Source organism: Pimephales promelas, chromosome 2 (genome assembly GCF_988280905.1).
Source record: "Pimephales promelas chromosome 2, fPimPro1.hap1.1, whole genome shotgun sequence".
Lineage (NCBI taxonomy): Eukaryota > Metazoa > Chordata > Actinopteri > Cypriniformes > Leuciscidae > Pimephales > Pimephales promelas.
In genome coordinates, this window is record NC_142770.1 from 17,618,035 (window position 1) to 17,637,312 (window position 19,278).

Below are 19,278 nucleotides of genomic sequence, written 5' to 3' on the forward strand. Positions count from 1 at the left end.
GAAATTTTGTAAATGATTACGGTTGTATCCTGGTTATGTTGTATTGGTGGGAGTTGTGTTTGGTAATTGTGCTTCGTTGGTTGTAAAACAGTTCCAGTTATCCCGACAGCTGTTCCCTTTTTCATTACTTCTCTTTTTTTTTTTTTACATCCAGTCACTGTCTGTCAGCTTAACTTCAGTTCTCGTGTAGACTTCAAGATAGATACTTTTTTGTAAAAAAATATGGAAATTCCCAGCATTGTGTCATTTTCACCACATCTCAAATGATGCTTTGTGTTTAATAGCATTCATTACTGGATTTAAATATGACATTCATCTGAAACAAACATGACCTCATTTAATTTCCACGAAAAACCATCCTACTATACATGCCGTTTAACTCTCTCTCTTTGTTAGAGGTTGCTTTGTCTGCCTACCTGGGTACTTTTGGATGATCTGATACGGATGTTTTTCTACCAGACCGAGTTGGACAGCCAACAGGTCCCCCGGGCCCTGCGCCGCCTGCGGCCCCCCACACGTAGAGTGTAGGAGCCTTCCCACAATCCCTCATTTCTCCTTTCAGCACTTCACTGCTTACTTACAAGATACTGCTTTTCTGCTAACTTTTCCTACTGCCAATATTTAAAAGAAAAGTTCTGTGGCTTTTGTCAGTCAGCTCTTTACATAAGGAAGGAAAACCACAAAGGAGATCTTTGTAATTTCTTATTTCTTGTTTCTCCCAGACAGTAATGTGATTAAGTGGAGACTTTTGCTTAAAGTCCCCCTGTAGTTAAATCAAGTTTATGTTTATGTCTATTTTTTTTAATATGCTTTAAAGGAGAACTCCGGAACCTTTGGTCTAATAACACATTGGTACCTATTCAACCGTTCTCTGAGATTTGTTTGTAATCGAATGTAAAGAGTTTTATCTCTAAAAACTGTTTAGTGTATACGCTCGTAATGGGGGCATTTAATAAGTAAAAAGAAATCGCTAGTTAATACCAGTTAATACACACTCACACAGTAATATAATGAGGGTCCATACATGCAAAACAAAGTTGAGAACTTTGTAAGCGTACAGACCGTTTAATAAGAAGATACTCAATGTAGACAGTTCACTTCGTGTATACAGGCGGCGCCATCTTTGGAAAACAGTCTCGACTAGTTGAACCACGAACGATGTACTAAGTGAGCTGAACTGTATGAAGTTCATCGAACTTGTGAACTGTATGAGCGGCGTTTGTGGTTTGACTTGTCGAGACTGTTTTCCAAAAATGGCGCCGCACGAAGTGTACTGTCTTTATAAAATATCTTTTTATTAAACGGTCTGTACACTTACAAAGTTCTCAATGCTTCGTTTTGCATGTAGGGACCCTCATTATTTTACTGTGTGAGTGTGGGGCTATTATGGGCCTTGTTAGTGGTATGAACTAGCGATTTCTTTTTACTTATTAAATGCCCCCATTACTAGCATTATACACTAAACAGTTTTTAGAGATAAAACTCTTTACATTCGATTATCATGAAAACAAATCTCGGAGAACGGTTGACTAGGTACCAATATTTTATTAGACCAAAGGTTCATTTTGCGCCAGAGTTCTCCTTTAAGACAAACCATATGCAAATTCATGTCAACACCATTGCTGAGTATTTTCTCCTTAGAACTGCAGTGAAAAAATTGGCTCAAAAACGGCGTTTGAAATCGATGACGTCACAAACTACCTTGTAACCAATCAGGTCAATGTGCCGGTGGGCTTTAGCATATCATTAACAGTGGACTAGCAGGAGAGTCTCGAGTGATCCCAGGTTGTCCGGGTATATTTTTCTGTTGATATGAAAAATTGGTTCGTTTTAGAAATATAACGGGTGTATGAAGTATATTACGATGTTATGAACTATATGCCTTTCTCCACTAGTTGTTTAAAGCGTTTCTGGTCATGATGATTGTTAGAAGGCAGCTGACTGACTCAGTAAGTTAGCGGAGTGAATCTGTGAGCCGAGTGATTGGAGGCGGAGCGAATTAGCATATTCATGTATCTGTGTAAATGAAGTATTATTTTGCTAACATAACTTTGGTGATCAAAGATAAGTTTTAAGGGATAAAATTATTGAGGCCAGGAGGACTTTAAGTCATCTACTTCTGTGTCTGTAGTATTTTGAGATCTCGATAATGTCTCAAACTGATTTGACAAGATCCAAATTTGAAAGTCTCGAAGATTTCTCATCATATTATTCTAAGACCAAATTATCTGAGTGTAACAGATTCCAATGACTGACACTAGTGACTGCGGTCTTTTGCATCAATGTTAGGATGCCTGCCTCCCACACCGGAGACACCGGTTCGAATCCCGGAGTGAGTTGGACCAGTCACATTTGGTGCCGTGACCCGGATGGGAGTGAGATTTAGGGGGGTAAGTGTAACGGAGGCCAGCTAGTAAGAGCTGTGCATGTAAACCTCACTCCCGTGATCTCAAGATGTGCATTAGCGACTGACGCTAGCGGGTGCGTTCTTGTTAGCGCACATGCCTCCAATGCTAGAGACACCGGTTCAAATCCTGCTCGGAGCGGGTCGAGTAGGACTGGAAGGGTTATATGAGTTAAGGCGTTTTAGGAGAACCAACTGAGACCCAAAGACCCTGAGTCTTTGTAACTATGATAGATCATAGCAAGACATTTCTTCTTTGGTTTGTCAGCCTTTCACTTTGACTGTCTTGTCTTTGAAAACTGTAATAAAATGTGGTAAAAACCACTTCTTCTTCTTCTGTTCATCTGAAGTTCACAATGCTCTTTCTTCTCTCTCTCACTAGAAAAACCGTGAAGTCCAAAACGGACCTTTTCTCCGCACCCAGAGCAGAGGTACATCAGTGTTTCCTTGGAAACACTTTCAGTAACAGCCTACACACACTACATACTACACATGCTGACGGTACATACTCAAGTGTGCAGGCACCACACAAAGCTTTGACATTTGATCCTAAGGTTATTACACAACACACGCACACACAAACAACTCAAACTTTTGTTACAAAACTCACATTTTGTAAGATTATGACAAAACTCTGAAGGCTGATGCTCACAGCATCGCTTACACACACTTTGCTTTTATGATTGCAAGTGCTCTATTTATGGAGGAATTTGAATATGTATATATATATACTTCACACAGACTGATGTATGAAATATTGATAGTACTTATGGTAAGGGATTTAACCAAATTACTATGTCCCACATAGTTTGTGTTATGAAAAGGGATTATACCTCAAATTATGCAGTTTGTTGAGAAGGGTGCTGTTACTTTTCTACACAGTTTTCTGTTTTGTCTAAAAAATCTCATATGCTGCATCCCAATCTGTCTACTTAAAGGAGTAGTTGTCACATGACCCCCATGTCATCCAAGATTTCCATGTCATTCTTTCTTCAGTCGAAAAGAAATTAAGGTTTTTGATGAAAACATTCCAGGATTTTTCTCCATATAATGGACTTCAGTGGGAACCAAACGGTTAAAGATCTAAATGAGAGTTTCAGTGCAAACTGCAAACTGTTCAAAGGGCTTTAAACGATTCCAGACGATGAATAAAGGCCAATTTATACTTCTGCGTAGGGTGCGCGCAGTAGGTACGGCGTAGCATACGCACAGACGCGTCCCATACCGCGTACCCTTCCGCGTTGCCTGACGCGCACCTCTTCAAAAATGTAACTACACGTCGCGACGACGCGGACCGCAAGATCGGTGATTGGTCGGCTTGGTAGCGTCGTATTTCCTCATACACATTTCCGCACGTACCTTCTCACGCATTTCCACACGTACCATCTCCTCCGACGTCTTCTCTCATTTCTGCCTTTCAGTTTTAGTAATTTCACTAAAATGAACTGTTTTTCCACCCCAATAAGCTCCAACTCCAACATGATCCACTCTCTTTCAGTCGCTATTGCTTGTAGTACCCTAGCCGCGAGGAATCTAAACACAGTGGAACATTAAAACCCTCCGCCGCCTCCTAGCGTTTCGGAGCAGTACTGCAGAGCAACCAATACCTGAACGCAGAAGTATAAATGCTCACAACGGCGTCGCCTACGTGCGAAGCCAACGCCGTACACTACGGCGTACCCTCGACGCAGAAGTATAAATTGGCCTTAAGGGTCTTATCAAGCGAAACGATCACTCATTTAAAAAAACAAAGTTTAAGTTTCATAAGCTCAAATGGTCGCCTTGCTCTGTTCTGTAAAGCGCGTTCATCCAAGACATGGGCATCTTGGATGACATGGGGGTGAGTAAATTATCAGCAAAAGTTTTTTTTTTTTAAAAGTGAACTAATCATTTAACTATGCCCTAAAAGTATGTACTGTTTTTTGGTGAAGAAAAGTAAATACTTCTGAGTGTGTAGCTGAAGACTAGGCAAGCTTTGGAAAATACTAAAGGTGCTACTTAATCTTTAACGGACAGCTCTCTCGCTTAGTCACACGCATCCGGTCATGCCAGTCGTGGGTCTTTCATGCGAGACTCTCCTCATGTGTCAGGTCAGATACTGATTATTAATCACTCAAACCCCTTTATCTAAACCACACTCCTTAACCGTCTGACTCGCACATTCGCAATGTTTGTAGTTTTCTGACACTTTTTATTCGTGTTTGTAGTTCTCATCGAATTGGCATCCAATGGATTTGCACTTCGGATTCTAACTGGTAAAACCAGTAGACCATTTTGAACACTCGTTACAACATACCACGATTTAGAAGACACCAATTATAATTTTGAATACTATTTAGAACGGAACGGATAGTATGAAAATTGGAATGCAGAAATTGGCTTAGATTGACGGAAGGACCCAATCTATATTTAGAGACTAGAAAGAGGCTTGAGGGTGAAATCTTTTGACTTAGGCCAATAAGAAACCACCCACAACACCCTGTGCTGAACACCATAGCAACCGCACTCAGTCCACTAAAATCCACTTTGAACACCCCAGCAACCACACCGCAAGCCCTAGCAACCACCCAAAACACCCCACTACCACAGCAGCGAGTTTCGCATCGGCAAACACCACACCACACATTTTCTTCAGAAGATGTCGAAATCTAGAGGCACTATAGTGACACAACTGTAGTTTACAGTGAGGACACTAAATCTGTAACATTCCTCTAATACAGACAAAAAGAGACATGTGCATCTCTGTTTTCTGGGTCAAAACTTTGCCCCATTAATGGTTGCTGCCCTGTTCCACTTTTGCTAATTTCTTTAGTCATCGTCACCTTATTTTCCTGAGCTGCTTTTTAAAGGGGTAGTTCAGCTGAAAATGTCAAATCTATGATAGTTTAAACACCCTCTTGTCATTATCAATCTGTATGACATAATAGTAGACATTTTTCATTAGAGCTGCACAATACTGGGAAAATTGAATCACATTTTTTCATGCAAGAGTCATTTATCCCGCCAGTTAAATAGCAACAGCGCCCAAGACCCGCTAATAGACACATACGAGTCATTTAGGTGAGTTGTTTAAATCAAGATCTTAAAGTTGAATTGTGCAACTCTTTTCCATCCAATGAATGTTTATTTTCAATTTTCAAAATTACACAAATGTGTTGTAATAGTACAGATGGCGCATATAGTGCATCATATATATGAATCATTGAATCAGCGAGTTGAACTTGTGAACTAGATCTGCTCGATTCGTGAACAAATCATTCATACTGATTCTTTGAAAAGATTTGACTCAAAAACAGTGGTTTGTACAATAATTCATATGAACAATTTGTTCACACATCTGAACGATCAAGTTCAGTTTCTGATTAATCATAATGAACAAGTCATGTGTCCCATGATACTTTTAGGGTGCTTTTGCATTCTTTTTAAAGCATGGAAACTATTGTAAATTGCATGGAAAAGAGCAACCAGGACATTTTTTCACAATTTTTCCTTTTGTGTTTCATGGAAGAAAGAGACGGTTTTGAATAAATGAAGTTTGGGCGAACCTTTCCTTTCAACCTCTCTCTTCCACCTACATCTCAGTCACGTTCCTTCAGCCTCCCTCTCTCTTATCTTTCTCCTTGTCTTAATGTATTCTCTGCTCTTTTTTGAACTGTTCACTTTATCCTCCAATCCTCCTTTAATCTCTCCCACTCTTCCCTTTGAGTTCACCCATCAGTCTCGCTTCCTTCTTTCGCTTTCTCACGCCATCCCTTAATGCATGTCTTTGTCCCGTGGAGTACTTGCACTCTTTCGTTTCTGTCTTTGTGTCTCCTGAATGCTGTCAGACCAAATCGCTATTCTGTCATTCACACAAATTTGAATGTGAATGTCAGTTTAAAGGGCAACAATTTCAAATAAAACAAAATATTATAAAATCATATTTGATTCAGCATTCTGAACCAAAGCTTTGCGATTGATCCAACACACTCGCATGCCAATTCGTTTTACGCTTTGGTGAATTCGTATATTTGGTGAAATTTCCACGATACAATAGTTAAATCTTCTGAAATTCGGTTGATTTATTTCTATGGCCATTTCAATTCCTATTCTCTTCTATTCTTCAGCCAAACAGCTAATCGCAAATTTCTTGAAATGCCATTGTTTGAGCCAATAGTTATATTCGGCCCTATTTTTTGACCTTGATACACACGCCCATCTTTTATTATCTTCTCAAAACATTTCTCCCATCATGTCTCGTCTGGTCCTGATGAAGATCGATGTAGCAGGTGTGTTTATAAATCTCACACAGTGCTGGGCATTTGTCTTCATATGCTCATGTGAGAGCACATGATTCAAAGCATGCTGCTCTCCACATGAAGATCACAGTGGAAGACACTCCTGCCTTATTCTGGTGTGTATGTGTGGCAGAGAGAGAAAAAGTGACAGATTACACTTTTCATAACACTAGATAGAGCAGAGAGATCTGGAAAGCTAGACCAGGAAAGATAGAAATGTGGGTGGTGTCGCTTTGCGGTTCAATATCTGGGAAAGGTTGCAGGTTCGAACTTCGAAAAGGGTGATTCATGTTCTCTCATTATTGCAGCCTTGAGAAGAATTCACCCAAAATGGGTGTCATCACTTTTGCACGCTTATGTCATTCTAGTCCTTTCTTCCATGGAGCACAAATGGAGATGTTCATGCTGCAGTGACCACAGACTACCAACTAAATAAAACCATGAGAGCGGTCCCTGTGACTTGTGTTTCAGATTTTCTGAACACCAGATTTGGTATCCGTGGCAGCAAGAATCCAAATCCAAAATTGAATATGAAAGTGTATGTTAAAGGTGCAGTGTGTATTTTTTAGCGGCATCTAGCGTTTCGGTTGCGAGTTACACTAAGGGCTCAGCCCTCCCTTTCGAAGAAGCTACGGTGGCTAAAACGGGACAAACATATCGTCTGAGACAGCAGAGAATAGCCAGAGTAAGCCAAGAGTGTTTAACATTGTCACTGTTTTTGTACTACAGTCCATTATAAACCACATCATGGATAAATTTTACAAAGTCATAGTCAGGTGAGGATTAAGGGGTTTAATATATAATATAATAATAGTAGCTGATTGTCTCACAAACGTAACCAGCACATTTCTCCCCACATAACAAACCCATAATACAGCAAGGGAGAAGAACCACATCAAACTATGCAACTATACATTTTTTTCTAACAGGGTAGTAAAAGTTTAGCGGCTAATATGAGCTGTTACTGTGTCATAAGGCCGTGTGTCCACCAAAGCGTTTTTAGCCCGCTGAAAACGGCAGACGCTGTGCTGAAGACTTGAGAGCGTTTTGGCAGCGCAGCGTTTTTTTCCGTTGAGACGTTTCGTTGCTATGATACAGAATATGCGCAGCACAGTTTACTTGTAACTGATTTTTCAGATAATTTGTTTCATAGTAAAAATTTATTTTTCATCCATTTTGTTGGGTTAGCTCTGCTGGTTGATGTCGTTGTACAGAAAGAATGTTGTGACAGTTGGTCAGTGTGGTATTAGTCCCGCCCCTCCTCCACTGTGATTGGATGTCTGGGTAAAAAGTGACAGTGATTAGCGTTGCGTTTTATCCAAAGTTGAAAATTTTTCAACTCTCGGCGACCAGTAAAAAATGTTGGGTGCTCGGCGCTTCAGCGTGAAAAAAACTCAGCACCTCGTTACGCTCATGGCGTTTAAAAAATGCGGTGCTCCCATTGAAAACAATCGAAAACATACGCCTTTAGTGGACACACGGCCTAAAGCCTTGTTTAAACTCACACATTCGCATGATTGTAACAGCGCGCCTCCGCATCCAATAGACACCATTTACTACACACAATAGGCTTTTTTCCTCTGATTTTAAAAACTCTTCGCGATCGACTTAAAATGCTTCCAAGATCGACTTGTCGACCGCGATCGACGGGTTGGTGATTCTTGTGACGTTACTGTTTTACAGTCAATGACAAGAGTACGAATCAGCTGTCTCACGAATGTAACCAGCACATTTATCCCTACATAGCAAAGTCATAACACAGCAAGGGAGAAGAACTAAGTTACATGAAACAGTCCAACTACATATTTTACACAATTGACAAGGGAAAAGTCACTACTCACGGTGTTTATGGCTAGCTTCCAGCTTTCTGCTGCTTCTCTTTCAAGGTAGTGACGAAACGCGCTCGGTAGCGCTGTGTTTTCGCGTTCGGCTACGGTAGAAACATAACGTCACAATATGTCGACCTTCATAGAAGGGGATTCCCGCGGTTATGTAGATATAAATGTCTCATTTTAAGGTAATAAAACATTACACCGTGTCCTAACTACATGCGACGCGATAAAATTCCTGCAATAACATGATCCTTGTTACCAAAACATCTTTTGTATATGATTTAAGGCCCATTTACACCAAAGATGATAACCATTAGGGATTTAATAATCTTTTTAATTTATTGAGAAAAGTGAAGTCCACACCACGATTAGAAAGATAACGATACAGATTAACAGTATCGTTACACCGTGTCCTAACTACACGCGACGCGATAAAATTCCAGCGACAGCAAGTGTGTCTGTCCACACTAGACGCGACACGACTGTGAGATGCCACACATTCAGAACAGCGTGTGAGCCTATGGTGTGAGCAGAGTCTCTCTGTGAAAGCGCACTGTTGGCCCGCACTCGCATTGGAAATGGGTAAGGACATAATCAAATCAACAAATAACATTATTAAAAATCAAAACATTAACAAAATATACTCATTGACTAATTTTGTTATGAAGTACAGTTGTATGTTTGCATAGAATTCATTTTGAACGCTATATTACATGCTTTCAAAATCTGAGGTAAATTATCCGTTATCGCTTGTGGCACAGTGACCTATTTTTAACTAAAAATAAATAATGTATACTCATAACTGGTGTAATTTCTTCATTCTGTCAGCCGCGACGTCGCAGAAATAAGAACCGTTTCTAAATTAGAAACTTCGCGTGTCGCCGTCGCGCCTGGTTAGGACAAAAACTCTGATTAACATGGAAAAGATACCTTTTATCGCGTGTCGCGGCGTCGCGGCGCGTGTAGCTAAGACACGGTGTTACGCTTTATGAAGTAAGTTCTTTATACACCACTGAAAACATAGTTATGGATGTCATATTGCATTTCTGTTTATAGATACTCAATTTTTACACATTGCACCTTTAAATTCAAGAGTTGGATTTTCAGTGAACACGAAATTGGCGCAAAATGATCATATTGCATCAGAAGACTTGTACACAAGTCATGTTGACTACTTTTATGTTTCACTTTTGTTGGAAAAGAGCCTGTAAAATCTCTTTAAGTCAAAGGGGTTTGGGATGGCATGAGGGTGAGTAAATGAATTAGTTTCTCAAGTGGGACTGAAATAAATATACTTCGGATAAACGTGCCATTTAGATTATCACCAAATCTATTGGTTCATTTGCTGTGTGACGGCTCTGAGAAGAACATGGCCATTACCTGTGACCCATAAGATATAAGACAGGGAGCTTGATTGAAAATCTTTCTTCTTTATCTTTGATTTACTGTAAGGAGTTTAGATGGAAAGAGAGAGCCATTATAGAGTGATTGAAGATACTGTTTCAAGTCCTGCACTTCAGCTATTAAACCATTGTTACCGGTGTGAACAATCTGAGAGATTATAAAGATATTTTAAGCACTATAGTCGCATATAATAACATTTAAGCATTAAAGTCAGTTATGACTGATTATATGCATTCACACTTACACATTATTGCACTTTCATGGTTATTTTCATGGCCTGTATCACAAAGGGATAGATATTTCCAGCCCGTTATCATCCTTTAGAGTCACATAGAATGCTATATGACAAAACGGCGCTATACTACGCACATGGCACCCCTTATCGTTAATATAACACATGAACCCAAGTCGTCATAAATCCTTTTGCGTAATATGAGACTACCCTACCTCAACCTACCCATCACAGCGCGTGTTATATTAACAATAACGGGCGCCATGTGCATAGTATTTCGCCGTTTTGTCATATAGCGTTCTATATGATGCTAAAGGATGAGAATGCGTTGGCTATTTCACACCTGACCTTGGCTGAAAGCTTGAGGCGAGAGTCCCAGATCTCTTGTTTTGGATGGTTATCTGTCTGAAATAAGAGAGGTATTAGCATATTCTTGTAGATTCAATTATAATTTGTTTGGTATTTATCCCATTACATTTGCAAGTTAAGGACTTTTGTTCATTTATAAGCACTGATAAGCAGGTTAATAACTGACGCCCCTCCTTGGTTAAACTCCTTTGTCATGTGTCATGGCCCCAGAGGCTGATCTCTTCTCTTTATATCCTGCTCTGTTCCCCCAGTTGAGAAGAGCCAATCTGGGTCACTCATTTAGGTAGGAAAAAACACCTCCTTCTCCTCCCTTTTGGCTGGCCATGTGCTAATGAGCTCATTTCAGAGGTCATCGACTCCTTAATTGAAATCAGAGTGCTTTGTGACCCCCAGAGTCACTCTATAATTAGATATGTTCTCCAACCCCTTGATCCCGTGCAGAAATAACTCTCAGAATATGGCCAAACAGGAAAGACCCCTTCAGTAGAGTGCAGCTAAATGAAAGAGATTGATAGCCATCTGAGTATTGTTGTGTTTGAATGTGGTTAAATAGTTGCTTTTGTTGTCTTTTTAGGGTTCGTATAACTAGTTGACATACAATTGGCCAACATAGCTCACACTTCCTTCTTCATAAACTTCTTTTTAGACCTTTTTAGTCGATCTATCTCGGTTTGTTCTCGACCTACTTCTCTTCGATATCGAGTGCAGCGCAAGCCCTGAGGTCTTCATATCACTTAATTCGTAAGTTTCAGCCGACTACATTTCCTGATAGCACACATGCGTCTATTTAATGTGTGTGTTTTCATCTGGAAAATGTTACCTGTTCTTCCAGTTTAAAATTTATTTTTAGATGTAAGTGATAGATCTTTTAAAGGAGTTGTTCACTTTAAAAGAAAAAAAAACACGTTTGCTGATAATTTACTCTTTCTTCAGTCGAAAAGAAATTAAAGTTTTTGATGAAAACATTCCAGGATTTTCTCCATATAATGGATTGCATTGGGAACCAAACGGTTCAAGGTCCAAATGAGAGTTTCAGTGCAGCTTCAAAGGGCTTTAAATGACACCAGGCGATGAATAAGGGTCTTATCTAGGACCGACAGAGCAAGGCGAGCATTTGTGCTTATAAAACTTAAACTCTTTTATTTATTTTCGAAATGCCTGATCGTTTCACTTGATACGACCCTTATTCATCGTCTGGAATCGTTTTAAGCCCTTTGAACAGTGTGCAGTTTGCACTGAAACTGTTTTTTGGACCTTGAACCGTTTGGTTCCCATTGAAGTCCATTATATGGAGAAAATCCTGGAATGTTTTCATCAAAAACCTTAATTTCTTTTCGACTGAAGAAAGAAAGACATGGACATCTTGGATGACAAGGGTAAATTATCAGCAAAAGTTTTTTTTTTAAAGTGAACTACTCCTTTAAGAACATTTATCAGATGTAATGTGTTGCTTTCTAGATGTCTTGGAGATATACACTAGTGCTTCCAAGCCAAATTAATAGTAGGGCTGTCAAGCAATTCAAAATTGTAATCTAATTAATTACATGATGTGCCGATTAATTAGGAATCACAAATAATAATCGCACACCAAATTCGGCTGAGAAGTTATCCACGAAAGATCATTTAAAGTCATTGTTGTGGAAAATGAGAAAAGCATCAAACAGATATTACAAAAAGTTGCTTTAGAAAGAAATGTTTTATTTTATTCAACATGGAATTTAGTACACATGAACTTTTAGGGTTCAACGGCCATGTTTTTTTTCCCCAGAAGCTGCATCTGAATTGGTATTTGGATATATGTACAGACTTTTTGTTGCAGCTCAGAGGTGGCATTTACAATAACTAATAACTAATGCAATAGGTTTTAAAAGGGTATTAAAGCGACAGTTCACCCAAAAATGTTGTTTCAAACCTGTATGAGTTTCCTTTTTGTGTAGGACATAAAAGAAGATTTCATAAAAGGACATTTTTCAGTGGTAACCAAGCGTTTGGTAACTAACAGTCTTCAGCATATCCTCTTTTATGTTCCACAAAAGAAAGTCATAAAGTTTTGTAATGACGTAAGGGTGAGTAAATGATGACAGAATAATCATTTGTGGGTGAACTATCCCTTTAATGTTTTTTTATTATTATTATTAATAGAGAAATATGATTTTTTTTTTTATTGAATGATTCTCTCTAAACTAAAACTGCCAGTATGTGGCAATAAAATTCATTCATTAGCTTCATTCAAACTATTGATTCATTCATGAATGAAGTAAATTACTCTCTTTATGAATGGTGCACAACAGTTCTGCTCTAGCTTTATTGGTAATATTTTCGTTGGCAAAATTGAGCAAAAACAGATAAAATTTTGTCTAAAATATAACACAATATTAACTTCTTATTTATTGAACTATTGTATAAAATGAATATCACATTTGCACTCTTGCTATTCACTATTAACATATCACTCGTGTGATATCGCGCTCATTACTTATGTCATATTGCGTAACTAATATCATATGATATTTACATCAAAAATGCCCTGTACGTTTGTCACCTATCAATTTAAGATGGTCTGGGGTGGGTGCGTTAAAAGCATTAATCATTTTAACATGTTGTTTTTTCCATAAAGAATTAATAAAATTAATGACAGCCATAATTAATAGTGTTACATTTTTAGGAAAGCTTGGATTTATGCGTTGCTTCTTTGTAAAAGTATTACGCAGTTGCTGTTGTCGTGACATTCAGCGGACATCTTGTTTTTTCGTTTGGCTTGATAATGCGACACCATTTTTTTCTGTACAAGATAGACTGTAGAAGATAAAATCAATAAAGACCAATCACAATTTAGTATGTAAATGAGTGCAACAAAGAAGACCAGTCAGTATTTAGTATGGACATATTACAATTGCATGGTAGCGAACAAAGTCAAATTTTCAATGTGAATGGTTAAAAAACATTGTGTTCGGACCGCATTGGCGTCCATTATATAGAAAAAAACAACAATTTGCGTTTAGAAGAAAGTAAGTCATTCAGGTTTGGAGGCGAGTTTTAATTTTAGGACGAACTGTTCCTTTAAGTATAATGTTTAGCACATTATACTTTAAGTATAATGTTTAACTCGCAAGCACAGCTAAGATCCCAGGCAGCAAACTGACATTGAATCAACGTGGAAACGACGTCTCTCATGACATTGAAACAACGTTGATTTTGCTCATCGAATTAACGTTGAACCACCGTCAGACGCGGCATTCTTCAAAGCTAAATGAAAATCGAAAATTGGTTTGCTTTCATAACGTTGAAACAACGCGTTGATTTCAAGTTGATTTTCCGTTAGTTTTGAAAGAATGACGCGTCTGACGTTGGTTCAACGTTAATTCGATGAGCAAAACAATGTCAGATCAACGTTGTTTCGATGTCATGTTTCCACGTTGATTCAATGTCAGTTTGCTATCTGGGATGTGCTTGAATTTTCTACAAAGTTTGAATGTAGCCTGTGTTTAGTGCTTCGTATCAATTCCAGAAGACTATAAAACACATAAAAATACAATAAAAAGATACTTTGCAAGGTGTCTTGGCAATGCTAATGCTACTGAGAGCTGTTCTCAGCGCTAGGCTAATTAGCACATATATTACATTGGGTAAACGGGGGGGAAGGAAATTGCTTTGTCACATTTCCACATAGCAGAGTGTGTTTGTTGCACATTCGCACACATTTCCAAGTCTTGTTTAATTTCCAGTGTGGTTTAACCATGTAATAAAAAGACAAGAGACAAGGCGCAAAAGAACGCTTTCCAATATGAGGAGGACTCGCTCAACAAGGTGTTATTTTGTTCTTAGTTTTTTTTTATATTGGTCCGACATCATGCAGTGTGTTGGTCATAACAGGAATTCTCAAGTTGTGTCACATATCTTGGTGTTAATTTGTATGGTCCTCTTTTGAAAGAAATATCAAACAAAAAATCCAGTCGCCTGAAATAGTTCAGCTTTACCGTAGTGTGGCTGAAGAAGCCAATTATTGTACCGAGTTACTTTCCTGCACTATATAACAAAGTTAGCCCACACAAATGACCCAAAAGCCATTTTTAGGGTTTCACAGCAGCAGTGCTACTGAAATAGTTTCTTCATCTGATATTACTGAGCCTGCACTCAGATACATGCTCTGTACCGTTGACTTTGTGGAGAATTTCACATCTAGTTTTGGCACAAATTGTCTCTTTCTGTTCAGATGCTGCCTACGAGCGCGCACGGACAAACACATGCATGCTCACACTTAAAGCAACTGCCAAGATGTAATTAGCTGGTAACATCTAACACGTCTCACCTACACACTCCTACTCATGCAAACAAACCAAGCAACCCACAGCTCAGCAGATTTACAGCATTATCTAAACATACAGAGATGGTGGTGTGAGAACAGATGCCCACTCATGCCCATCACACACACACGCACGCACTCATACTCTTGTGTTTAGCGTACGGTTAAAGCTCCAGTATACCCTGCAGTGATCCGTGGCCATAGTTGCTCTAGACTAGTATATTTATATATTTACACACATGTCAGGGGTCTCAAACATTTCTCAAACATATCAGGATACTTATCAGAGCTATATATTCGTATTTGTCTGTTTCTCTAAAGACATCTTAGGAGAAACATCTGAGACACACACGTGTACTTGAACGAGTTACGAATGAGCTTTTGTGGAGTAATTGACCTTGGTTTCTTTTGATTTAACTAAACTTGAAAGATAAATGATATTGGAGGATTGTCTTTTTTCTCTTTGTTCTCTCCTTTTTTTCTTAGTTTATGGTCCCTTTAACTGCATCATTGGTATTTGGTCCTCTTAATGCAGGCATATTTGGCAACATACCAATGTGTGTGTGTGTGTGTGTGTGTGTGTGTGTGTGTGAAGAGAATTAATGAGATTAATGAAAGGATACTGGTAATAAAAAAAAGAAAGAAACTAGTGAAAGTGACTATAAGAGAGCGAAATCATAGCATAGCGAAAACATAGTACTTTTTAAAGAATACCACGGTAATACCGTGGAATTGCCGTTATACATATCCAAAAGTACTTTGACCATGGTAAATGTTTAAGAATACCGTGATGCAAGTCCAAAATATGTGATTTTTCATAGTGCATATGCAATACATGTTTCATAGTACATTTACTTTGTTAAAAAAATATGGTATTTTTTAAGTACATAAGCAATTGCACATGTTCGACAAAACAAGAAGTCCAAAACCAGATTTATATTTTGAGACACTTTACCTAATGCAAGTAAAAAAAAAACTTAGACTAGGCTAAATAATAAAAAGCATGAGAAAACCCTGTTATTACCGCAATACGTTTTGGCGAGTGTTAGAAAAGAAAAGTTCAAATATCTTTCCCACTTTTCTGAATAGCATTTTCACTCCTGAATCAAGTTTCTTTCTTTTTTTCTTACCAGTATCCTTTCATCCCATTTTACTAATCTCATTCATTCTCTTCAAAGTTCTTAAAGCACGAGGATCTCTTACCTGCAGCTCGGTCTCACTCAGGATGTGTTTCTCTCTCTTTGTCTCCGTCGGTGTGTGTGTTTCCCGCTTGCGTGTCTTCGCTGTGTGTGTGTTTTAGGCGGTGTTTGACTTCAGCAGCAGCGGACGCTTGGAGCTCAGTCTGAAGGCTGGAGACGTGATCTTCCTCTTGCGGAGAGTCAACGCTGACTGGCTGGAGGTGGGAGAGAGATGGAGAGAGAGAAGGATAACAGGATAGAGGCAGAGAGAAAGGTAGAAGAGGATAGGTAAGCCGGAGGAGAGGAGAGAGAGAGAGAGAGAGGGAGGGAGGAGGGTTTGTAAGATAAGGGAGGGAGAGAGAAAAAGAATGAAGCAACGTGATCACATTTATGTTTGGAGGTATTTGTGAGTAAGTGTGATTGTAGCACACATAGGGCCAGATTTACCAACAGCTTCAGCTCTTTTGGCGGGTCAGGATTTACTAAAGACACGCAGTGAAAATTAGCGCTGAAAAGGCTTATTTTTGTGGGTGATCTTACTGCATATGCATTTGTAAGAGTTTCCCTTTCAGACGGAGTATTTCAGTGAGGAAAATATTTAAAGCAATCATGCAAGGGGATTTACTGAGGTTTGCGCTAATATGTACCATCCATACAAGCATGTCTAAAATCAGATGCTAATAGAGCTTCAGAGAGCTAGAGAGAGCTTTGGTGTCGGAAGTAAATTTCCCATTCATTTTTCCCATTGACATTTTGGAAAATCCATATGTAAAGAGTATTAGAGCATGTCTGAGGATAACCAGCTACGGCCGAACTCATAAGCATACAACATATCATTTCGAGTGAAAAAACGAAGAGAAAAACCCCAAAAAGTCAAGGGTACAAGCCTGTGCACATATTTTCATTTCCAAGCAAAGGAACTACTCCTCCCATAAACCACCGCGCCTCACTGAAGTCGACTGAAGCCACCGTGAAAGAGCCTTTTGAGTGAGTTTCGGCCACGTGAACTTTATATAGTGAATGTGCAGGGAAACTCATTTTCCTCGATTTACTGAAGCAAACGCATTTGCAGCTCCACATGCTAAAACATTGAGCATCTGGCTCGCTCATTGGCTGTGCTGCGGCAACTGCACATCCAATGGCGCGGGGGCGTCTCTGAGGTGCGACCAATGAACTTAGCCCTACGTCATTACACGATCTTCAGTCTTCACTGACCTTCGCGGGGTTTCAGACATGTGACACGACTTCCACCAATCAGATGCATCACTGTGGATTGTGGGATTGTTCAGGATTGTGGGTAATGAAGTACTTATCCAATACATCGCGAATAAAAGGGATTTATCTTAAAACAAGGTTAGTGCCCCATGTAACACAGTCTCATCAGTCTCGTCTTTTGACCATACGTCAACATCCGCTGTTTTAGGGTACCCTTTAACGTCGGTTACATGACGATCCTCGGACGTCATACAACTGACGCTTTACCTTTAACGTCAGTTAGGTTTAGGGGTAGGTTTAGGATCCGATGACGTCATCTAACCGACGTTAAAGGGTATCCTAAAACGGCGGATGTTGACGTATGGTCAGTTATATGACGTCTTGGGATGAGACTGCGCTGCCCCATGAACTTTTGGCGTTTATATGAGCATATACAATCGCTTAGTACAGCCGTAGCTGGTTTTAAGTCTACCATGTATGGTTACGTTTTTATGGCTTATATCCCACCTGTCAATGGAGAAATTGTATTGAATTTTTTCCTCCGGCACTGGCTGTGGGCGGGACTTTAATGCTCTATTTGTGCTGCTCTTGGTAGATTGTGTTGGCTATTGTAGAAATGATCCGGCTATATTCTTTAATTTGCACGTCATCAGTAGATCACTAGAAGTACTTTCCACTGTCATCTGTGTTTATATCAAAAATATAATTTAACATCACTGAGTCAACCTTAAAAACATTTTGTATTTCCGAGTGAAACGGCTTCTTGAGCGAAAAATGTAGAGCGGGACTTGATTTTGTCCATTGGGAATTGATCGGATGGTTGTGGTTTGCTATTGGTCGATCTCATATGAGTGACAGATTGCCCCGCCCGTCAGAGACATACAATGTTCATTGTATATTGTATTGAAAGGGTCATTTTATTGTCTTCATAATATGAGATTATCGTCATCAGATTCATTGAATGCTTTAAACTCATTTTAAATATTGTTATTTTTAAATATTTTTTAACACAAAGCAGATGCTTTTATTCAAAGCAACTTACATTGCATTAAAGGTGTAATCAGTTCGTTAATTCCCTGGAGTAATGACCTTGAACTGTACTGTGAGCTATAGGAATGTCCTTTATGTTACATAAACACAAATATGGCCAGCATACATTTTATACTCGCATATCTGGATTTCATTGGTAAATTTGCCATAAAAAAAGGTTAATAAGAGTTTTCGGCAATTTCAGTTATCAATATCAAAATATTTAAAAGTAAACAATACATTGATATCACACAAAAATGTGTGTACACTTTACATACTAATACCTTCAAACACACACCTCTCTGGGTGAGGATACAGCATCAGGAGAGCATGATGGATGGAGGGATTCACTAAAGAAAGGAAGAAGAGAAAACATTTTAAGGATAAAGCGATTGAGGGAAGGAACACTAAAAAGATTCACTTATGAACGAAAGATGATGGTGGGAGTGAGGAAGGATATGTATTAGTGTGTGTGTGTGTGTGTGAAGGAGTGGTACATTGAGAGTGAGATGGTCTGATCTGATCTGAACAGACACACACTCACATATACTTTTTATGAGTTAGATATCTGCAATCTTTCGGCCCATGACAATAAAGGAGAAAGATATGACCAGAATTGAATTGCAGAGAGACAGAGAGAGAAAATTGGATATTGCATAGACATGCAATGGACCCTCAAATAACATTATCGAGATTAGAGTGGGTGAAAGAGAAAGATCAAGCTGTAACTCGCTAGTTCAGTGCCACTGAAACTCCTCTTTTTTTTTTTTTTGCTTGAATGCACTTAATGTGAAGATCAGGGGCGTAGCAATCATTATTCCTCTCCCTTCTGTGGACATTAATGCCCAGCTTCATTGCGTCCCCTCCACTTATCTTATCAGCTCTCCCCTCTACAGATACAAGAAACCAGGCCACTGAAACACATCAGCTCTGAGATGACAGACAGACAGACAGACAGACAGACAGACAGACAGACAGACAGACAGACAGATAGATAGATAGATAGATAGATAGATAGATAGATAGATAGATAGA

General features: G+C 39.0%; 2 protein-coding genes across 2 annotated transcripts in view; one reads left to right on the top strand and one right to left on the bottom strand.

The window, feature by feature from the left end:
* pvalb7 (parvalbumin 7) overlaps positions 1–16,162 on the bottom strand; it is a 41,207-nt gene extending 25,045 nt beyond the window's left edge. Inside the window, exon 1 of the mRNA XM_039695119.2 lies at positions 16,025–16,162. The gene's annotated coding sequence lies outside the window, so the exon portion shown is untranslated. The remainder of the gene's footprint in view (positions 1–16,024) is intronic.
* The window catches only part of ncf4 (neutrophil cytosolic factor 4), a 31,814-nt gene that overhangs the window by 6,584 nt on the left and 5,952 nt on the right, over positions 1–19,278 (top strand). Inside the window, exons 5-7 of the mRNA XM_039695118.2 lie at positions 397–524; positions 2,787–2,835; positions 16,122–16,220. Of these exons, the coding sequence (XP_039551052.2) occupies positions 397–524; positions 2,787–2,835; positions 16,122–16,220 (276 nt within the window). The remainder of the gene's footprint in view (positions 1–396; positions 525–2,786; positions 2,836–16,121; positions 16,221–19,278) is intronic.